The sequence below is a fragment of the Ascidia mentula genome, chromosome 7 (assembly GCF_947561715.1).
Source record: "Ascidia mentula chromosome 7, kaAscMent1.1, whole genome shotgun sequence".
Lineage (NCBI taxonomy): Eukaryota > Metazoa > Chordata > Ascidiacea > Phlebobranchia > Ascidiidae > Ascidia > Ascidia mentula.
In genome coordinates, this window is record NC_138572.1 from 10818661 (window position 1) to 10843006 (window position 24346).

Consider the following 24346-nt stretch of genomic DNA (forward strand, 5'->3'; position numbering starts at 1 on the left):
ATTTAGAATAAGGGAACAGTATCTGATAATGAAGTTGAATTCTACAGTGTGTGTGTTCCGCGGCAATGGAACACAAGGACAATTATGCACTAACAATTACCGTGTTACGCTTTGCGTGAGCTAAGACGTGGTCTTGGACTACGTACGGAAAAAAGCATTACTGCCATTATTACAAGTGATTTAAGGCCATAAAGCGCTTTGGTGTTCGGAGGACTGCCTATAAGACACAGACCTTCAAATCAACGCATAGCACAGATGGTACTAGAAAAGGTTCTTCAAGTTTTTAGTTTATTTGAACAAATGTTGTTGTACTGTAAAGGTGCTAACTATCAGCTTGTTACTGTGACAAGGAACTGTAAAAAATCTCGCATGGCAACAGTTGCGTTCGCTTTTGAAATACCTAGTGCGACTTTGTTTTTGTCGGTGGTTAATTGAGCAGCAAACGCATTGGGCAGTTGTTTTACTCAAAGGCATTCGAGCGAAGCGCAAGCTTTGAACAATTGAATTCTATCTTGGATAAAGTGAATTAAAGTCCTTTATCATTACATGGACGATACGTTTGCTAGAGAAAGGAGTATTTTGTAAAACTAAATCTTCGATTGTCAGATTATGGAGGAGAAAGCGTTGTATTTAAATGGGCATTTGCCCTGCAATGAACTGTTATACGCTTTATCTGAATCAAGTGTCTTGCGGGATGCAAACCAGGCATAGTGAAGTGGTTTTAGCACGTTGTGAAAGTCCAAATGACATCCAAACCATTGGCAGACCAAAGCTTTGTAGCCTATAACCATGTGGGTCCTATGGTATATTTTCATAAATATGCATTTTTTCTCACCACAAGGTTAAAGTTTCGCCTTGTTTACGATTTAATGTTTACGGGTTGGCAAAGAGTTAGTCTTTAGATAAGATTCTTAACATATGGGAACGCTCGTGAGGATTAAATTAAATCCCCTGTAAGTGATAAAATGCGTTAAGAATTATCGTATTATCGATTAATCTTTCAAGAGATGTACAGAATAGGTTTTTTCATTTATCAAGATGTGTACAGTTTCATGAAATTAAAATTACCTTAAATGAGACAACACAGCATTGTTTCATGCAATCATGCCTGATTGGCAGGATACATAAACCAAGTAGAAATGTTACAGGGCAACTGGGTGCGCGATGGGTTGCGCCAGTCGAGGACAAACAAATGCGACCTTCGATTAAATAAACTGTGTGTTGGCTATTCTCTCGAACAACCTTTTCCCGCAGCGCGTGGGCGAAGAAGCAGTTAAATACGGCACGAGGTGTATAAAAATGGAAACATTTTTCGATGGCTACATCGGGGTCCTAGGCTTGTGACATAGTGATAAAATATGCGTGCACAATTAGAATTACAAAAGCAGACCAATGCGTCTTGGGGGAAACTGCGTTTAGCTGCACATTGTTTTCATCTTCTGAGGATGCGTAAGGGGATGAAACGATGTTGGATTCGAAATCGTGAATTGGTGTACTCACTGGACGTTTTGTCACAAGGCAAGATTAGATGAGAGAAATATTCAATGTTCCCAGGGTCTTTAGACAGTATGATACTAAATAAATGAAGGAAAAGTAAAATGTATTTAGCTTACAATACAATCAAACCAGTGAACTGTTGTTGAGGTAAAATAACTATTGCTTGGCATTTGGTGACGTGCTGTAAAATACCCTTAGCATGGAGTACCGATCAGCCACTTGTAGAAGCAACCATTGCTACAAGTGCACTTGATGTGTTTAAACTTGATCCTCTACTGTCAGTGCAACAGGCCTAAGTAACATATTAGCTTTTACTTGATACGCACTTTAGGCTCTAGGGAACAGACTGTGTATTAAAAGTTGTTGCACTTGTTGGTTATAGGGTAGAATTAAAAGTAGTGGCCTACACTTAATACCATGACGCAAATTGTAGCACTGTGTACTGTGCTGTGGGTACTTGGATGTTCCACATATGCGATTGAAATACCACCGGAAGGTAAGATTGTGTTGTTTTATATGATGTAACTGAACAGTAATTGAAGTAATTCCTAAAGACTTATATATCACTACTAAAAATCCCTGTTGTAAACCATGTCACTGCAAAAAGGTGTTGTAAGTTTAACTTAACGTTTGTGCTTGGTGACGTTAAAGGCCTTACAGCGATTGTCACACAATGGCGTAACTCGCAAACTGCACATTTATTGCCCGTTGTAACACTGGGTTAGGAATGGCTTTGTAGTTTTATTGCAGGGGAAAGTTACATATCAAGGAGATTTCGTAATTTCGCGTTTGTTCAGGGTCCAGGTAGTTAAAGTAGATTCTATCGATTTGCTTAGCGTGTTAGGGGGTCATCACATGCCACAATCCATCGGGAAATTATTCAACGTGTTCTTCTCTGATAGTCAATACATTTAATGTCGCAATGTGATTGCTTTGAATAATCGCCCGCACGTATTCAGATAACTTCGTCTGGGCCAATATGCCCTTTCTAAGGTAAACATGTTATGTATGCACCAACGTTTAAAATATGTTTCACAATGCCTGAAAATAAATTTAAGAAATTGACATTTATGGTTGAAGCTTTGTTATACCCGGTTGTTAATCTAAAGCAGTGTTTCACAAACTGTATGTCAGGGCACACTGGTTTTCCTTGAAACGGGTGCCGCTAGAAATTTTATTTAAAATGTCATATAGACTACCACTTGTCGGTTTCCTTGATGACACTAATTAAAATAAACAACGTTTGGAACTAAATGCTGCCCCGAAATAAAGCAATTTTTCACCTAACCAGGACCACCTGTTGTTTCCTTATAAATCTTGAACTGACTTAAAAGCTTGGTGTGCCGCAAACGAATTTAGAGGATCCAAGTGTGTCGCGTGAGCCTAAACGATTTGAGAACCCCTGATCTATATGTAGTACTGTTATTACTATCTTAGTTTTTACAACTTTGTTGTTCATTTCATATATGGATTTGTTTATTGCTCGCTGGGAACAGTTCAAAACCCATCTACTTGTCATATGTTCCGTTGTGACGTTTTTATGGGCTTGCTTTCTCGCACATGAAATAAGTCGCACTGATGTGCGATTGTTCGCAGTCGTTTGCAATTTTTTGAAGCGGTTTTCTTTTCAGTGCCCAGGCCTCCAAGGATTACACAACAACCAGATGAAGTGACTTACGCGATTCCTCAAATTCAAATCGTGTTACGATGCTCTGCTGATGGACAGCCAGGCGTTTCGACAGAAAACGGGTAAGAAAAACATTTAAAAAATCCATTCATGCCATCACATACTAATTTGATACTTCAAATGTTTAGGATGAAAGTACTGACAATAACATGACAATTTATGCGTTGGTAGGTTAGGAGTCATCCGCTTTCCTTGAATATATCCACTATCATGAAAATGCGTTTCAAGCATGCAAAATACGCTCATTGTATATAACATTTTGCGTAGCGTAGGTCGCGGTTTTGCTGAATAAATAATATCACAAGTGCGCATAAATGACACTCAGGGCCGGTCACTTGACCAGCCAACAACCCAAGCAATTCCCACGTGTCTTGTAATGTTTGGTGGCGAGTAAACTATAGGTTTGTTTGCTCAAGTCGTGCGACTTCTTCAAACCAGGCTCTTCAAAATTTCTTGGTCGGTTCAACCCGCGTGGCATGCTAGCTTTGTTTACTCAAACTGATCAACGTATGACATCATTTTATAGGGTTATTTCTATTTGAATTGGTGGATGAAGATAAATGTAGGCCCATTTTCTTATAATACTGACCCATGACTTGAAAACCAGTCTTACGTCGAACACTGTTATTTTTTTAACAATGTTTATGGAAAAACGTTTTGTTAAACCGCACGTACATTTTCCATTTTTGTTTTTAAATGGAAGAGAAATTTAACGATTTTTTTCTGCAAAGCACACGTGGCAGAAATTGCTTGTGAATTGGTACTAAGGTATATTGATTTTTTTGCAATTCAGCCATCGATTATACACCTTTCGTGAAACCTGTATACCGCTGTAATTGTCAACTGGAACACTTGTCGTATTGATTTAAACTTACCTCTGTCCGCTGAGCAACAACTATAAACAACGAGCCTTTATATTCTTGCGTAAAAACGTGTATGTTGCATCTATTGGAAGGTATTCACCATATTTTTTTAACCATCTATATGACTCTTGTTACGTGAAAACGTCTGCAACCAAGGCTTGGCAAACTTTTTCGCTTGCGATACCTTTAAATTGATAAAAATGTTGAGCATGATTTAGTTTTCAAATATTTTATTGAATAGTATTTTTAACAAAACGACTGAAAAATTTCCCACACCTAATGGTGACTCAGTACTCTGAAGAGTAGTTTAAGGCATAATACAATTGAATGTTGTATTTTGTGTGACATTGGTAAACTCTTGCGATTTTTCGTCATAAGATTGGTTTTGCGATTCATCAGATTGGTCATGCGACCCATAGTTTGGGAAACCCTGATCTAAACTAAAGCTGTATGTTATTAGGCTTATAAATATGAAACTACTTTCTTTACCACATTTTGTCACATTGATTCGTTTTATTCATGCCAACATTTCTGCCATCTTGACAAGAGTAAAATTGACCTTCTAGCACAATTTTTACTCAAATTTAATGGTTTCCAGGTACCGGTGGGAAAAAGACGGCAAACCACTGGACGTTTACAAATCCGGCAACAACAGCATTGTGATGTCAGGAAACGACGGGACGATCCAGTTTATGTACGGACGCCGTGGTTTTCTCATAAATATTCAACAAAATCGACGGGAAATGAAATAAAAACGTTTTTAAGTCATTGAGGAAATTGTTTTTCTCGGTTGCTAAGTCACTGGAGTTGGTTTTATTATTACATTTCTTTTTTTCCATTACTAATTTAATATACATTTTATTACATTTTTTAACATGTTTTCTTTATTTTGCGATCACTTCATGTTTTTCAGGGGAAGCGAAGAAATGTCGGAGCAAGCAGTGCGCAAATATGCTGGAGTTTATCAATGTTTTGCTTCAAACGAACTTGGCACAGCAATGTCGAACGAAATCACCCTCAAAGTAGCGCGTGAGTTTTCGTCTTTATGATTTTTTCCATGACAGGGGTGTCAACCATTGGCGTAGCCAAGGAAGGACCAAAGAGGCCATGACCGCTTCCAAATTTTTAAGATATAGTTTTGTAAGTTTGGGGTTTTTCGTAATGCACCCTTTGGCGCTAAATATTTGATAAAAACAAGCACGCGTCTAATCGCTTTTGTTTACTTGGGCAGTGTTTAAGACAATAACTTTAGCCCATAAAACATCTGCCCCCACTAAAGTCTTAGGCTGGATACGACCAGGGCGTCTATTTTTGCCTTTTTCACCATTGTAATAGTTCGACAGGTGGCGCCACTAAAAAGGGTGGCGTGAAAAATATTAAGTTACCTCTGTACGCAGTACCGCGATCTAGCTATTGTTACCAAACACGTTGCATTGTTACGAAACAAGTGCCACTTTTCGTCAAATCGAAGAGCAGAATGCTTTTTTCTTCAGTGGTCCCCTGGTTTCGTTGTTGCAGCGGCGTGCGTTTTCTCGGTGTAAAGCCAAATAGTGAGCATGTACCTCTTAAACTTTTACACGAAGAAGTAGCTATTAGCGCTCGCAGATGTGCAAAGAGCTTTGCAGGCCACTGCATACAAAAAAGTTTTTGTACGTTTTTCCGACCATGTAAACGCGACTAGTGTCAACCTGGGGACCCGAACTGTCCTCTTTCGTCACCCGCGGTGAGCAGTTCGAAAAGAAAAAACAGACACAGACGCCAAAAAAAACCAATGTGACCAGAAAGTATTATTTGCACGCAATGTCCTTTTCCATATACCAAGTCGGATGGCACCAAAAAAGGTCTTACTGGACCATCTTCTACGACCGTTGGCCCGCGTAAAAACCAAGTCAGTCAATTTGTCCCGCAGCACAAAACGGTTTTGACACCCCCTGCTCTACTCAGTTAAAACATATGTCTTGTTGCTTGGTACACGCACGCGTACACAAAGCGATTAAACGTGTTTCGCCACTCGTCATGAGGTTAATAGCATTGGTATGTACATGAACGTCACATACACGATGTCTTTGGATTTCTAAAACAGTTTTCTATTGACTATGTAGTCCTGACTTGAAAACAGCCGTTTTTCTCGGGTTAAACACAAACTATCTTTTTGTCTGTTGAAAAACTTTTAGGATTTTGTTGTCAAAGTTGATAATATCTCAAACTCCAAGACAACCATGTTTAAAAATACTACTATTGTTTATTAGAATCACCGTACCAGCGACCAAAGGACGAGGGTCGCTATACCAGGCTAGGACAACCCATGTTTCTACCTTGCAACTTTGTAAGCAGACCTGGTCAGACGATCACGTGGGCATTTATTCCTGACGCCCAACTATCGGATCGGATTTCGCAGGTTAATGTCCTTAAAATGTTCTATATATCTTTTATGTTACAACCACATTTTATATGAGGAAATTCCTAACTTAGGTCGTCACAAGAGCTTCAGTAAGTTTTACATGGGCTCCACAAACTTTCTGATTGCATAAAAGGGGTTTGTGACTATAAAAATCGCTGGGAACCACTGCTCTAAACGAATTGTGTAACTTAACACGTCGCGAAATTGTACTCACCTGTCTTATAACAGCATATATAAATTATGTTAGCTGCAGACCACTGTTTTGAACTATTATTTCTCATAAATTGCCTCCAATATCCATGCACAGAATATAACGGCCAATTGCGCAATTGTTGAAGACGTGTGTTATGTAACATTCCATTGTCCCACAGACAGCTGAAGGTGGCTTAGTGTTTTCTCACATCACCGCTGACGAAGACAACCTTAGAGTTTTCTGCAACGCGAAGGATTTAGCCACCAGAAAATCAACAGACGGCACCCACTACATTCTCCATGTCAACATGGGTATGTGTTATTCAGGTCCTCCACGAGAGGGGGTTGCAGCCGGGGCGGCGGAACAGGGCCCCTGTCCGTTAAGGGGGCCCATGACCAATAAATGAGGACCCATGAATTGAAGGATTATTATCGTAAAAGGCTGGGTTCCACCGACAATGTCATGTGATCTAAATTACAAAACGTCCTCGCGCCGGCATATTTTTTTCTCTTTCGAGGGCTCTGGTGAAACTTGAAAGACATTTAATGAAAGATATCACGTAACATTTATTTTTAGGTTATTTTACTAAATACTGTATTCAGTCGTGGTATTTTGTATGTCAGACTTTTGCGAAGTTTATTGTTGTTTACACAAGGCTGTTTAATAACTAAAATTGTTTGCCTAGGGACGTAGATTTCTTGGTGAGTGTCACTGCAAAAATGTTTAGAAACATTTTATTGTTGTTTATTTCGTTCAAATACAACCCCCACAATGTAAAAAGACACTTACTGTAATACACAATACAAAATAAACACTCTTGTGGATCCAAAAATCGATTTTTCGTGTGATGAATGGTCTGCTACGCTTTTATCAACTAAATCAACACAGACAGTTGTGAGTGACTTTCTCTATCTTTCTCCAAGGAATACACAGTCCATTATCCCATCGTTGCATGGGTCGTCCATATGACGCCCAATGTTGCATGAATTTTTCATAGCCTTGTAATCAATAATCTGGGGATTATGCTGGTTACTAAAGGGTGCCTTTGTTTAAAGCTGTTTCAAAGCTTGGTTAATTTCAGCCAATTTTGTATAGAAGTCATTGCAAAATTTTAATCGTACCTGTTATGTTGCATTGCAAAACTATTAGACGATTATTGTTTTTCTGTGTAATATTGTTTAAAGTAAAGTTGACACGAGTTACAACCCAACGTTACAATTTCATTTGGGTAAACCAATATGTTGGTCTCACGGCCAGAAAATTACCAAAAGACGTTTAAACAAAATGATCATTTCACCAAGGTTAACATGGCACAAAAAGGAAGCATTTTTTGCATCCCAGTCAACAATACTCAACACAACGTTAGAATTTGGATGTGGTTTGTGATTTAATAACTCTTTCTCTACATTTCTCTACACAAACCCTAAACTCAACGCAACGAACAAAACTGCTTTCACATTTGTGGTGAAAAAACACAGCAGACCAATAAAATCGCGGTGGTTTTGTTTACAGAAAATCCACTTCCCGATCGACAACCTGATATTGTTTCCCCACAAGATAACCCAGAAACCCAAATTCACCTCAAAGGAGAAACATTAACGTTGAAATGCTCAGCAACTGGAAAGTAAACAATATATACAAACACTGAATGAATTGTGTTTATTGTGTTAGGCCAATTGTTATAAAACCTTGCCTTTTTAGACCCACTCCATCCATTGAATGGAGCAAATTGTCCGGAGCATGGCCCACAGATCGTTATACTGTGAAGGACTACGGTCAAACTGTTGTTATTAAAAATGCGACATACAGCGACACCGGTGACTACAGGTGCACAAAAATATTCTGCCTGTATTGTGATATGATGTGGAATAAGAATGTTACAGCATTTTGGAACAGAAAAAATTTTTTTGTGTTTTCACAATTTTGAATGAACATTAAAATAGTTCAAAAGGAATGTATGTATTTAGAACAACATAACGGACAAATAAATTTACAAAAATTTAGAAAAATAAAAATAACTCCAACTTCGTTATTGTACAAAACTCTTCAACCACCCGCGCGAGCCTTATCTGTGACGTCGGTCAGGTCAGCTCCTTATATTGATGGAGCTCTACCAATCGCGTCAGTCAAACTGATGATGACAAAAGTTTTTGTCGAAACGTCTTTAACATGACAGTGTTAATAACAATATGGGCCAGTCTATTTATACTCTTCATATATATATATTTAAACTTTAAGATATCTATGTCATCCAATGTCAGAAATCGTTTTGGAAAGTTTCTGTTGAAAGATGCACTTTACGACATACTTTTTACTATTGTAGATGTACAGCATCTAATTATGTTGGCATCACATCGGTGACTACGAGCATCCAGATCCAATCTCGTCCATTTTTTGCTTCGGAAAAGGACAAACCACGTGATGTCTTTCAAACACCAGGTGGCAGTGTTGAGATAAGATGTGACGTTGATGGACTACCGGTCCCTGAAACAGTCTGGAAAGTGAATGGAATTCCTATTGAAGGTCTGTGTTGCACAATTTCGACTCAAGTCGTTAAATTTGTTAGTGGTAAAAAACAATTGCGTTAATTTTGTCACGCTTGACAAAGCTCGTGTTATTCAGGTTTACAAAAAAAAAACGTTTGTCTCAAAAAGTGCCATGACACTAAAAAAAAGAAGTCAAGTAACAACAGACTGATGTGTCTTGTTGTGTAAAACTCGCATTATGCATAATTTCTTAACGGGAACTTGATCCGGTAAATTTTGGGGCGAACCCAAATGCAACATTGCTTGATGATTCTTTGCAGGAATAAAATCACATTTTAGTTGGGGTTTTGACAGCAAAATGTTTCCAAGTTAATTTAGAAGATATTTCTTGTCAGGTAGTTTACATTATAGCATGACTTCCGTGTTTATTTATATACGTAATAAATTTTAGATTTTTTTTTCTAAAACTATTATTCATTTTTTCTGTAGCATAAATAAAGAACTCTTCATTGGCTTAACTTACATTCAACAATAACTGCGAGTTTGTTTTAAACACAAGTTACATGCTTACAGATACGGAGGAGATGACCAACCGTGAGGTTTCTTCCGATGTAATCAGTCTCACTGATCTGAAGGCTTACGACTCAGCAGTTTATCAATGTGTTGCGAGCAATGTACATGGGACTCTAATCTCACAAGCTTTCGTCAATGTTTTAAGTATGTGATTTAACAATTTACCTTTGACATTATTTACAAACATACAGGAACTGTTTGTGCGACTAAATTGCACATAAATGCTAAAGTCATGTAACCTTTCATCCAAATGCCTAAGAAAAGTATAATTTTGAAAATGTCGCCTCACATAAATTGTACCAGATTACCACTTGGTATTCGATTCAGAGACTCTACACAAACTTATTGCGAAAGTAGCATCATGTGTATTTCAGCACGGTTTTCTGCAATAGCACAAACATTGTTTATGTTAAAAAAAATCTATAAATTCAGAAAAAAATAACAACGTTTTATCTCCAAATTAGCAAGACCCCCGATTCCACTATCAAGCAACAAACCTGATAATCAACAAGTTATCGGAAAATCAATTGACCTCGAATGTCGCGTGTTTGGTTCTCCACCACCCACCATAAGTTGGCTTCCACTTGTCGAAGTTCCCAGCGAAAGGTGTGGTTACTTTTTCATGTATTTGAGTGGTTTACGTTTATGTTGCCCTGTAAAACTGTCAAGTTTTGTTCATAAAATCGACGTTTTTCCAACGCCATTGGTTTTGCGTGACGCTGATGGAATACTTATATATCTCGCTATGTTAAAAACATTTTTCCATGAAATAATCTGTGTTTGGACACAGTGGATTTTTAATACCATGAATTAGATCAACCCATTTTAAATTCACTCCAGTGGTTTTAACGACATTCCACCGCTTTAAACAAACGTGATTTCAATAATGAATACAATAATATATGTGCAAAAAAAGCCATAATAATATTGGAATACAATAATCTTATCAAAGAAATTAAGTTTAAGCAAAAAACTTCTAGCAAAAGATTTTAGATTAAAAGAGAAGAGTATTTGAATGAAAATGTTTCGAAACGAAAAATTAACTTAACGTTAAGTTATCAATGCTAATAAGGTTTAACTGTCGCATTAATTCAAACGTGTATCGATTTAATGACACTTTTTTTTCTTTTGTAATATTTCACGTAGACTTCAGTTGATGAACGACAACAGCACGTTGCGTATAAACACCGTGAACTCATCCGATGCTGGAAGTTATCAATGTCAAGCTGTAAACGAATACGGAAGCGTAGAGGTAGATTTTGCGCTTGAAGTTCTACAGGCAACGCAGATTATTCCTGCAGATGGTCCGACACAGTATGGTGAACTTGGAAAACCTTTCAGCATGCTAATAGAGGTCGGTGGTTCGTTGGTGAATTCTATTATTTGCGGAAAAACGCCAAATTAAATTCTAGTTAACATAACTTTATGTTGTTCCGCGTAAAATTATTATGTTCCGCAAGTATGCAATACAACAGTAACATGCTCTGGTTAAAATAGATTTGTGTTTTTTTTATTAGACTAAGTGTAACTCATTCAGCAACACTTCGTCAGTATTTGTTTCGTTTAATATTAATTTACTTTGACTATAAATTCCACACATATAAATATACTGCCTCAATTTCTACATACATACACTGCTTTCTAAGCATATTTTTTAATTTAATTATACATAATTTCGATTAACTTCATTGTTTTATAACTGATAATGACGGAAGTTCTGACAAAATGTTTGATAAAACCATGGTATTGTTTCAGTGTGTTGGCAAAACAAATCTAAAAAATAACAACGTTGTCAACATTCATTTGCTGCGTATTAAAAATAAGTTATAATTAATTACTTCAGGTCGTATCTGACGAAAGATTACAACCAGAAATAATACGATGGGAGAAAAATGGTGAAGCGATTTGTGCTGGCGTCACTTGTGAACTACGTCGTCTGTCGTTTGCTGATGCTGGTGATTATACAATATCTGTAAGCACGCCGCTAGACGTCGCTACAGCCACCATCAACCTGATTGTCCGAGGTATGCAAGCCCATGTACATAGAAACAAATGTTAATACATAGGAAAAAAGTTTTAATTGTACTGAATATGTTGGCCTTGGTCAATGACACTATTTGCAGCTTGCACTTAACCTACATGTGAACATGGTATTATTCTGTCATCTTGTACGCAGGTAAACCCAACGCACCACCTGCATTTAATTACGTCACGAACACTGATCCACTGACGTTGGACTTTTCGTGGGAAAGTCCCGATGAAAACAATGCCCCAATTGAAGGTAAATCACATAACGTTTTAACATATGCGAAGAAAAATATGTCCAACAAGAATGCTTATGCAGAATACAAGATTGAATATGAAGAAGATCAGTTTTCACCTGGCATGTGGCAGGTCCTTAAAGAGGGTATTCCCCCAACCCAAATCAGCACTTCGGTTGACCTTTCACCTTTCGTGAATTACCAGTTCAGGGTGGTTGCCCGTAACGTTGTCGGTTGGGGTAAAAAAAGCAAAACGGTCGGCAGATACCAAACACCAGCGGGTGGTAAGTCGTTTGTGGATGCTGCCTTTATATTCCATATAGCATATTATCCCCGTTATTTCGTAATCTGTTTGGGGAATTTACAAGAAATTGATATTATTTTCGGAAACGCATTTTCAAATAAAACTAATCTGAATTTCCTATAAGTACCAAGGTACCTTGGCAGACAACGATCACGCGCCTTAACACAAGCAGTTTTTATTTTTTGTTCTGTTTTAAACCCTTTACAGTTGAAAACTGATGGTGCCTTGTTAGGTGAAATATATTTTTCTGAATTAAAGTCAACTGAGATGTCTGTATGATCGTTGCTCCGAAGCTCACCCATAGTAATACTGTCAATTTTACAAATATATTAAAAGTCGTTAATTACGATGATGGCAACAAACTGCCACGGTACTGCTATACTATGTTATCGACTTTCGCATTGTTTTGCCTTGTAATGGTTTGTTGCTAGGCGACTGCTTGTTGGTTGTTAAGCGACAGAAGAAATTAAACAAGTTGTCATTCATATAAAATCTGCATTCTTAGCTCCGCTTGTCAACCCAACGGGAGTGAATGGGAAAGGAACCAAGGGAGACAATATGTTGATTACTTGGGAGCCAGTCAAGGGCATCGACCAAAACGGTCCAGAGTTTGGCTACATTGTCAGGTATTTGTTCTGAAAGCAACGTAACATTTTCATATGAAAGTAACCAGCAGTTACCATTGAGTGAAATATATCTCCACCGGAAAAGGATAATGTGATTTTTTATTTATTATGGTCGAAAAATTTTGCATGTATATATTTGACGCTTGTGTGGTGTAATGTTAACCCGTACGCTCTCAATTGTGCAGCTACTGTTTGGCGAAAACATGCAACGCGGACGGCCCGTGGATGACTGCTGACGTTGGCGCCAACGATGATGTCTACGAAGTGAGGGAAACCCCCGTGTATGAGAAATACCGCATAAAAGTTCGAAGCGTGAACGCGGAAGGGGAAGCCCCCGAGCCGGAGGTGGCCATCGGATATTCTGGCGAATCAAGTAAGTCTTCTTTTTTTCGAAAATTTTTTTCTATAGCACATTCCTTTAAAACATGCTCTGACCTCGTAAATTGATTTCTTGTTGCATTCAGTGGGTTATGCAATCAATTTTGCACGAACTTCTGCATCTACACTTTGTTTTTTTTCAGCGCCGATCGCTTACCCATTAAATGTGATAGTCGACACCGACGAAAAAACACCAACCGTAGCCCAGTTGTCATGGCAACCTGTAGCGGCGGTCGATGTTCAAGGGAGGTTGAGGGGTTACCAAATAGAATACAGAAGACCTGGAAGAGAATGGAACCAAAGTTTGTAGATAGAATGAAATATTTATTGTAACATTAAATTCGCCCCATCCTGTCCACTTGGTTTCTACATTTGGTCAATCCCAATTTCTTTTCACTGTAATTCATTTCTGGTTACAACCGCAAATCAAAAATAATAAAAGTTGTAACTTTCGTCTGAATACTGTACACTAGGTAAACGTACCTAGTTTTATCTTCAACATCCAATTCTATTCCACTGTGAAAATAAAATTTAGTAATCGTACATGGTACCGCAACATTTTTCCACAAGTTAAAATGGTTTTGTTTGCAGGAAATATTCGTGTAATAACGTGGTTTATTGTTACGTAGTTACTGTCGGTAATGTGACGTCATCCACCATCGAAGACCTTACACCGTACGGGCTCTACGAGTTTGTTGTGTCTGTATTTAACAACCTAGCGGCAGGTCGAAGATCAGAAATTGTCCAGAAGAGGATGCCAGAGAGCGGTAAAAATTTATCTTTTAATCTCAGGCGCAATAACAACAACAAAAAAGTACGATTTTTTAAATACATGTGTGGCATTGTTGTTACACCAAATGTTAGTTATCACCATCATCACATACCAAGCTAAACTATCATTTAACGCCAATATAAAGCAAAGGCTTATCCAACTGCTTGCATTGATATAAGCAAATATCCTATGTTCCTATTTAGTAACCGACAGGGGTTTGTAAGACTTTCGTGTCTTTAGTTTCTTTGCTGTTAATGTTTTAACAAAAACTGTCTGACAATATTCACGTGCATTTGATTCGACCAAGGGTTCTAATGCGGCTAGGTTCAAGTTGGTTGATTGAAATGTACAGAATTGTTTGCCGGGAAGTCAGTTCATGAAAATTCCACTATGCCCAAACGCAACAACAGCATAATATTACCAGTATTGTGTTTCTGTTGCTGCCAGGCATATTGTGTTTCAATACCCTGATAAAGCCCTGTTGAATAGAGGACGAAACGTCGGTGAATAAAAGATACGTTATTTGTGCAAAAAGAACAGATCAATTTAAGCACAATATTATGTGTTTCAATTTAATGCATTTTCCTGCAGTTCCCGGAGCTCCAACAAATCTTCGCGTTGAAGATAAAACTGCCACGTCATTGTTGTTAAACTGGGATTCCCCAAATGAGACCAACGGCGTGATAACTGGATACGTGTTCACGTACATGTCGCTCAACAACACGAGGTATTCACATAAGGTTACAAACGTTCTTCACGTCAAGATTTAAAACGGTGGAGAATCCAATACGGTTTTTCCAAGTCATTTTTGCTTAGCTTGATTTTAAGAGGTGGATATAGGGATTAAAACCAAGATTTTTTAAGGTATGTTTGCGTACATGTCTCTTTACAATATAAGATATTAAAATAAAATATCGTTCTTGCCCAGATGTATGTTTTTACCAGTAGAGGTTTTCTTTGTTTGTTTTATAACTCTTATGGCAAGTCAAAGAACTTCTTTGTTTTTTCCTAATCCAAAGTGTTCGCAAAATGCGCTTATTGGGTTTAAGTGCAAGATTTTCAAAGGCGCTATGCAAAAAAATAACCTGTTATGACGAGCGAAGTTTTAGAAACGCTTAAAATGTTTATGTAGTTGTCCGAAAGCGCCATGAAAAATTTCTCATTTTACAAAACGGAGACCTTTGTTCACAGATCAAAAAGATAAAAGTCAACCACGGCGCTCGCCGCATGCTCGGCAAACTTTAAAGTCTGCTTGTATCTTTGCGCATATCTGTAAATATTCTGTTCGAATTTTCACCCGGCACGCGTCTGATCAGATTCGTGTTTGATAAAACGTCGAGTACAGACAATCCCTTTTCCAATTAAAAACTTAAGGTTGTTTGTCTATTTATTTAAACTGAATTTTAAATGTTACTAGAACAACTTTGTGTCCACGCTTCTGGTTTTAGAAAACATGTTTCGCTTTTTATTAAAGCATCTTAGATTTCATGTAGTAAAACAATTTATTGCTGTTTATTTAAACTGGTATGAAGAATGTTTCCAGCATTTTTTGTCGCATGTCTTTTCCGACCAATGTTTAAATTCAGTATTAAGTATAAAGTGAGTGAAATAGAAAAAAAAGCTTGTTTCTAAAATATCTTTGAAAAAGTTTATTTCTAAATATCTTTCGAGTAATTTAAATGTATTGCTTCTGAAATCTTCTGTAAATTTCACCAGTGTGTACAAAGTCAAATCATGTAAAGTTCACGTTTTCGCCACATGCTATTTTGTCACTTTCTTTGAACTTTTCCGAAAGCCACCCGTGGTATTATAAGCTATACAGAGAATTAACATGGGTAAGTGCATAAAACTTACCTAAAGTCAAAGTACCCGAAAGCGGTTTGGCTGCTAAATATCACCTCGGAAACCTATATTATTATTGCAAACAGACTAGTTTACATTGAGTATAAAGTTTAAACACCAATCTACGCACCAACGCAATGATCTTTTCTGAGAGCTGCATACAGATGGCCACTGTTTCGACCTATAAGGTCTCATCGTTTGGTCGGCAAAGTCGTCACACCAATCTGCACTGATGAGACCTTATAGGTCGAAACAGTGGCAATCTGTATGCAGCTCACAGAGATCATATTATTGGCTCCACTTGGTTATACAAATAATCTTTTCCTGATTTTCGCAGCGAAAACAGCAATGAAATCCAACTTTCCGAACCACGGCTGAAAATTGAAAGTCTAACACCACAAAGCGTTTACCAAATCACAGTTGCTGCCGAAACTGCAAGAGGCGTAGGACCTGAAAAAGCTGTTTTGAATACTTCGACTTTTGAAGCAGGAGGTATGCTTTCTCATTTTCACATTAGAAATACGCTTCACCTGTATTATATCGTTAATGCACTCAATTTTCAAATTTTCTTTATAATTGTTATAAACATACATTGGTAATAAAGAAATAAAACAATGGTTCCTGTGTGTTCAAAAAGATAAAACAAGATATAATTTTTGAAAATTTAATTTGTTACTTGGCGATGAACATCTGGGTAGTTTTTCTTTTTGACATCACTATTTGAAAACGGAAATCATAACAAGCGTAAATGTGAGATCGGGTCAAAAATTCCGAGACTGTTTACCAAAGATCTGTTTCCAAGAATTTTCGCCGAAAATATTTTTCCGTGACCAAAACGTTATGCGGTTCCAAATTTATTTTCTTCGTTTTTTGAGCTGACCGGAAAATATTTTTTTAATAGTTCCCGGTCCAGTGGATTTTAATGTTGAAGTTGAAGTAACCAACATTACAATAAAGTGGGAAAAACCAAGAGGGCTTCCGGCGGATACACTTAGTCTGGAGATTAGGCGGTCGGGAACGGACGGTAAGTTGGACTTTGTATCTGCCACTGATCATCGCATTTCCATTAAATCAACAAGTGGGCGATTGTGACAAGAAGCAAATTCCTCCAGGATTTAGCTGCAATAAACAAATCGGTCTGCGTCGGGTTTCAAGTAGCTTGTCATGTTTACATAAGAACAGATTAGATCAAAAGTCGACTCGCGTAATGCATCGTTTGTTGGCGTCTGACTGTTTATTGATAAAAATGAACAGACAGTAGATATTTGTGAATATTTGAATAATCCCGTCAAAAAAGTTATGGTAAAATAATAAAAGTGATTAATATTTAAACAGTGCACCTAAAAAAGCTTTTTCGTCGTTCAATAAATGTTTTTGCGCAAAAATTCGCATATAGCAGATAAAGGCCACTTGCCTAAGGAAATATAGGTCTAAATCAGTGGTCCACAAGGCTGCCAAGGTTGATACGTCACTGGTCGAAAATTGGCAACATTACGTCATGTCCGGAGTATATTCTGTTACGTCATAATGGCTTCATATGCTTTTCATTGCACTTAATAATTTTTTTTGCGAATTTGAGGAGTAACAAAGATGTTTTTGATACCAGCAAATGCTTAAACAATGAAATCTGGCGATTTGTACAATATTTTGGCACGCATCCCATTTTAGTTGTTCACCCATGGATTAAACCAGTGCTTCCCAACCTTTTTCAGTTCGCGACCCACTTTTAATGCATGTTTTATTGTGCGACCCACAATGAGATGTGACCAAACGAATGAAAAACAAACTAATGAGAAAGAAACAATGTATACACATGCAATTTACTATTAATGCGAACATTTAGAAATGCTTAGCGAACCACCTGAAATAGCTTCGCGAACCACCAATGGGTCGCGACCCACTGGTTGGGAAGCACTGGATTAAACGATCACAGTTTAATCACTACTTGAAAGTAGGAGTAAAAAAGTTTTTGGCAAAAGTAAAATATAAAAAATTGTGTTTTCATTCAACAACTTTTCGCACATTCTATGATCATTTGTATCTGCATTTGTGGCGATAGAAACTCCTCCATCACCATATTTATATTTTCTTTATAGAATGGGAAAGAGTGGGGACTTACCCAAGTGAACCGAAAAATCAAGATGTTGTATTTTCCGGCCTTGAACCATTGAGTAGTTACGACGTGAGGGTGGTGGTCGCAAACCCTTACGGAGAAAACGAAATGACCGCAATAGTTATCACGACTGGAGGGACTGGTAAGTAGTGAAGTGGTTTTCTGACTCACTATGAGTATCTTATGATGATATTAGCAACACTTTCTATTAGCACAGCTTTCGAAAATACTACAACTATGCTGTCTGCTTTATAAACGTTTGGTTAACATTTTAAAATTCTGAGGGTATTTTATTACATATAAAAACGTTATCTTGCTTCTCGTCTGACTACAAAAACGGTTTAAATCAGTAAGAAAACACGTGTGGAAACGAAAATATAAAAAACATACATTCTTAACTATAGGATAGGTTAAAATGTGTTAGCTTCTAAGAAAACTATGATGTGAAATGGATTTAATAAAGGTGGGTAACCAAACATATCATCAAATCACTTGTTCGCTGTTAACCACAGTGATAATGCGACTGAGGAAGTAATGGTAGTTAACGCATTACATGTTTAGGTAAGTGATTGCATTGTGCATAAAAACACCTTTCACGGTTGGGTCATTTTGTTAAGGCCAAAATAAATTAGGAATGTCATGAGCAATGCTACAGAAACGGCTACCAGTAATCAATTTTTTTTCTTTAAAACACATATAGTGGGCAGTTTTAAAAACAATCTTACTTCTCTTTGTATCAAGTGTCTATTTTTCAACTGGTTTGATTTGGCCTTTGAATACGTACGTTTTTCCACCTCACGATGCCAAAAAATGGTACAGTGTTTTTTCCGCTGTCGACCCATTGCGTGAGTGATGTGTCCTGACAGCAACATATCTCCACGATTATAATCCAACCGTTGCTAAACCGAGTTTTAGTCGGGTTCTGTGTAGTTTGTGCTTTCGAACTCAAATCGTAATGCTCTTCTTTTGTAAAGTCTGGTCAAACTTTTCTGAAATTTTTTATTCCCAGCTAATGTCTTGTTAAGGTAGCGAATATTTTCACCTATTTGACACTTTTTTGTCTGTTCATCCGAGGATTTGGTCAATCTTCCGCCAAACTTCAATGTATGTAATGTTAGAGGTCTAGTCTGTCCTTCTAAAAGGTCACCATATGTATAGACGAGATACGTTGCGTTATTTCCCAGTCGGATTCGGAAGGTTGGCAGTAAATCCACTGTAAGGTTTTCCGTCACTTTGACACAGCTGGTGTACTCGAATTCGAAGTCACTATGTTGCGTAGGGCCCAGATTGTTGTCGAATACAGACCCAGCCAACATGCTACGTATATCCCATCGCGTATAGAATTTGTCACGGCGTTTCGCTGATCGCCTTCGTTTCTTTCGTGTTGAGGTTTTCTTAAATCTTTCAACGAACAAACGATGTGTTTCGTAGGCTCCAGTAGGATTGTGCGTATATATGTTTAGTTTCCCTGTGTTTCCATACATTACTTTGAAGTGCTCTGAAACGAAACATCGTAGTAAAACTTCAATTTTGCCAATAATGGGATTCACAACACTACAGCAAGAAGAAAACATGACCAACTCCATTCGTACAATATTAAAGAGAAATGCATAAGCGTTGAAGCAATAATACGTCACCAAAACTGCACATAATTTAAACTATACTTACTGTGACAATTGGAGTTACAGTTTTCTTCTTGGTTTTGCGAATCCCCAACAAGCCGCATTGTCAGTGCGCCTAACGTTCCCTTTATTTCCGTTTGATTCGTTGAAAAACACGGAAACGTTTCATATATCATACACAAGTAGTAGCGGCGAGAACGGTAATTCGTAGCTATTTTTACGATTTTCCCAGTAGTCCCAAACACTTGTCTGTGTACAACAGCGTCGTGGTTGACTGTGGCTTGTGTTGTAACTGCGATTGTAACCAGCAATAGAATGGCAAGCTTGCTTGCATATGGTCGAACTTTGCGGGCTGGTGACGACGAAAGACCAGTCTCATCAATGGTGTTGTTTACATGAGTTTCAGGACACCATCCAGATAAACACATAACGACCTAACTTGATTCATTTTTATGATTGGGTGCGTTTCTACCAAAGAAGCAATAGCAAACAGCCTGTATCCTGCAATACTATGAATTTGTTTTTCGCCAGAACATCCAGTGAATCTAGATTGCTGTTAAAATCCGCTTTTGTTTCTCATCACGACTTTGCTTAAATTTATCCTTAGTCGTTTGTTTTAAACCGCTAGGGTGTTGAAATATCCTAAATGATCGCTGCAAAAGTTAAAAAGGTATCTCAGTGGACAAACACGTTTCTGAATATATTATGTGCTAAAATTTTCCACCTACAAACTTACAAGCATACAAACACTACAAAAGCCATAGTGGAAACTGCACTACAATTCCTTCTCGAAATGAAGATCGCGTTCAGGCGAAATCCTCGTGCATTTTGGCTCCACTATTTCTGGTGAACAACACATTACCATCTGCAACTTCGCCTGCTGAATGAAACCTCGGATGTCAGCGCTTCACGTGTCGCCACGCTTGATCGCTTCAAAATCTCCGCATACCAACCAGCATGTTTTAAACCGGCGCGAAAGGCGCTGAGTTTTGTGCGATCTCTTTGCTTACAAGTACGCTGCAATGCTTTATTTGCAAGTACTCTGCGAAAATGGCTTCTGGCGATAGGTGACAACGGGTTTGCGACGCGAAGTTTTAGATACGAAGTAAAAAAAAGCCGAAGTAATCCCACGACTTCGGATCAGTTTCTGAACTACGACCGACTGTAGCTAGTTGGATGAATGCCAAATTATTTGCACTGTCTTTCATTTTAACAACTTGTAAACTGGGCAATGAAAACAGTTTGTAATCATATATCTTGCAGCTACTCTGCTTGAATGAGCTATCTAATGCACCTATGCTGTATGTATGATATGCGTTTGTATTTCAGCTATCAATCAAGGGTCGGTTACCGAACAAGTCTGGTTTATAGTGGTGGTTGCCTTAGTTGCGCTGCTGATCATTGCCCTGGCAATCGCGTGTCTTTTGCGAAAGAGAAAGGGCGGAAAATACTCAGGTGTGTTGTTTGTTTGTTGTTACTTTAAACGCTACGTTCGATATTCTGAAAAAAATGCTAACCTCTATTTTTTAGTTTCGGACAAGGAGGGTAGACTCAGTGACCCAGAATCAAACGCTTCAAATCGAAAAGAAGTCGGCGAATATAAGTAAGTAATAATTTTTATGTTTATCTGCATATTTACATTCTGGTTTAAATTTTCAACTACCTACTTCGATATCATGCTGACGTCAAACATGTTTATGTTCGTTGAATTTTCTGGTATATTTTCTGCCTTACTATGACCATAGGATTGCCAAACTGTGGTTATGTCTAAGAAACGAGGTCACTTTTAGTTTGCGTGCTTTCGATCGAAAGTTTGATCTAAACTTGCTTTGGAAAAAATCGAAATTTTATTTGCATCACAGACTGTGGTACACGTTTTCATAAAGTTTGGGCGCACAAGGCGTCGAAAAATCTATCTCGTCAATAAAAAAATACGTGATTACCAATTCCTTTAAATTGGTCTACGTTTATAACTGACACAAATCGCCACTGCTATCTGCTTCTTGTGCTCATTTGTTGCTGTATGGAAAGATGATATATTTATATAGGCGCCTGCTTATACCACTGTTTGTGTTCGTTCTAAAATCGTTACAATAAGTAAGCATTTCTACCAAATAGTGCAAAAGTTTAACAACATTAGCGTGTATATTGCCTTGGCTGATCCACCTTACTCATACACATCCTTGCTACAAAATAAAATAAAGCTTTTTTCCTTAATTATACTTTGTGTTGTTGACAATTGATATCTCTCTGCGTCAGCCTAACCTAATCAAAACTTTCTTTTGTTGCTCGCGGAATTTCAGAAAATTGTAAGTAATTGTCCTCATGGAGTGTTCACTGCCTTACCATCTGTCGCCTGGTCCTGTTGTCTGTCTGTGTCTGAATAGCTGCGCGCATGTAACAATGTGGTGCAGTGTGCGCACTTTAAATATTTAACAACAAACAAGTGATCAACATACTGCTCTGCATGCAATGTGTCCATAGTTAGTTGTTGAATAATTATGCCTTGGTACAATCTTGTTATTTGGTCACAAAAACTTAACATTAACAATAACAAAAACAACTTGTGATATTTATTTATATCAGGTGGTGTAATTTATTTGCAGTCACTTTTTAACCAGTGTTTTTTGTGTTCTTACTGTATAGTTTTCCTCTTAGCCATAAAGCCTTTATTATTAATATTGTTTGACAAACGTATTTCTACAAACTAGGTATTTATGTGGTGTGCTACAAGACAATAGAGCAACTTAATGTGATTCAATGCAATCTTAGCTCCACATATTTAGTCTTCAATAATTAGTAGGCAAAGTTCCTTCTGTTTAAGCACCACTGGTTAATGTATAAGGTCATTGTTGTCTTGGTCAATATATAACTGAATGTAATGTGTACTCTGATTTCATGTTGCAACAAGATAAATCAACGATTCCGTTTTTTTTTGCGGTGTAAATCGTGAAATACTTTTTGCTTCTGTGGCTTTGGACAAAAACATCTTGAATTTTTTTTATGTGTGCATGGTTGTACTCGTCACATCATTTTAGTCGTGCAGTGTCACCATAGTATACACAACTAGTGCCTAATTAGAACTAAAAGTCATGACTAAAACTGTAACCATATCTGTCGCAAATTTGCAGTGAAGAGAAAGAGGAGGTAAAGAAGCCTTTGGCAGCCGGCGTTCCTTCAAATGGCGACGCCACAAGCACGCCATCTAACGGCGTTCCTCTCTTGTCACGAACGAGAGGAGATAGTGTGGGAGGGGATTCTATTGATGCCTTTGCCGATGCAGAGGCAAGAGAGTTTAACGAAGATGGTTCGTTCATTGGTCAGTATGGCAACATGGAGAGTACAAACAACTCCGCAGCGACATCTCCCGGCGTTGAAGAGCAAGCAGAAAACTATCGACAAACAAACGGAGACGCCGTCTGACGTTATGAAAGTGAGGTGCAAGCCCATGCGCATACGTTTCCGTTGTAACTTTGTGTGTCATTTTCTCGGACAAGACGGACTTGTATGGTTTGCGAGTGGTAATTCGTCTTAAATTTCCCGAAAATATGTGACATGAGTTCATTTCAAAGCCACTTTCGAAACGTATAAGTTGTTCACAAACATCAAAATCGTTATAAAAAAACACCTTGGCTTCTTAAAATGAGTGTTTGGGTCCTGAAACCTCGTCTGTTGCTGCCAGTGTCTCATACAATTTGAAACAAGCGTGTACATATATATTCACGTATGATGCACAACTTCCAGCTGGTAGGTTAAATGCAATTTTTCCTCAATATTGGAAAATAGTAAGCATGTAAACATACCTAAAAAACAACAACCCCCAAGTGGTCTTGTATTTTATTTTTGCTTATTTATTACGTGTTAAATTGCAGTTTCGCAATCGTATTGGAATATGTAGAAGGAAATATTAACAACAAAAAATTTATATATAGTTTATTATATTTTATGTCTTCTGACGCCATATTTCACCCAAACGTTGCTTTGAATTGTCAAGGTCATTAAAAAAAACTGGAAAATGGATTAATTGGAATTACCTTTGTTATAGTTACTGATATTGCTTTTGTACATAATGACGAAAATTTATGTATAATTTTATTCCTTAACGGGCAATTTTTTTGTCTCGGCTATTCTTCCTCTTATCGTATAAAAGATAACACTTTTCTGCAATGCACACCCTGACTGTAGTCATCCTTTAAAGCTGAGTAATTGTTTTATTTACTATGCTAAAATGCAAGGGATAACGTTAACAGTTGTGCTTATTGTCTATTTTTAACCAGAAAAGTGTGAATGAAAGTTGCACAAAGCGAACTTCTCAAACGTGTTATTACGTCGTTTTTTTGCTGATGGTCACGTTTTGTGCATTTTGTCTGACCAGCTGTGATCAAATACATCGTACTTGTTAAGCCTGCATTTAATTCACACACATATGATAGACCCAGAATATAAGATTTATGATGTAGTTTACACTGGTATGACAGGCAAAACGGTGCGCGTGACAAAACAGGAAGTTTGCTTACAGGCAATGTTGCTGCGCTTTAAGCAGCTAAGCGACACTGCGCTTAAACAGGGAAATCCGATTTTTCTACGCAATTGAAAAACGGTCAAGGGCCTGCAATCCCGATAAGTAATCGCCCGTTGATCCCGATACGTTTTACGATTTGGGCTTATCGCTGACGGAGAAAAGTACGAACATGTCCACTAATGACTCAGGCTTAATGGGGTTGCAGA

At 37.8% G+C, this 24346-nt stretch overlaps 2 protein-coding genes across 2 annotated transcripts; one reads left to right on the forward strand and one right to left on the reverse strand.

Moving 5' to 3' along the window:
- The first annotated feature begins 1877 nt into the window (after positions 1-1877).
- Positions 1878-24103, forward strand: LOC145908038 (neuronal cell adhesion molecule-like). Its single transcript, XM_082995204.1, has 26 exons — positions 1878-1993; positions 3129-3246; positions 4646-4741; positions 4961-5076; positions 6297-6445; positions 6820-6952; positions 8154-8265; positions 8343-8468; positions 8965-9164; positions 9701-9844; positions 10165-10306; positions 10847-11054; positions 11544-11724; positions 11877-11981; positions 12045-12245; positions 12771-12891; positions 13077-13264; positions 13413-13571; positions 13899-14036; positions 14633-14768; positions 16221-16375; positions 16785-16907; positions 17980-18138; positions 20948-21073; positions 21149-21221; positions 22750-24103. Exons 1-26 carry the CDS (start codon positions 1915-1917, stop codon positions 23039-23041), a joined length of 3780 nt encoding a protein of 1259 aa, XP_082851330.1. The 5' UTR covers positions 1878-1914; the 3' UTR covers positions 23042-24103.
- LOC145908039 (uncharacterized) lies at positions 18289-20698 on the reverse strand. Its single transcript, XM_082995205.1, has 2 exons — positions 19665-20698; positions 18289-19494 (listed from the first exon to the last, which is right to left on the reverse strand). The coding sequence occupies exons 1-2, from the start codon at positions 20044-20046 to the stop codon at positions 18908-18910; spliced, it is 969 nt and encodes a 322-aa protein (XP_082851331.1). The 5' UTR covers positions 20047-20698; the 3' UTR covers positions 18289-18907.
- Positions 24104-24346: the final 243 nt, after the last annotated feature.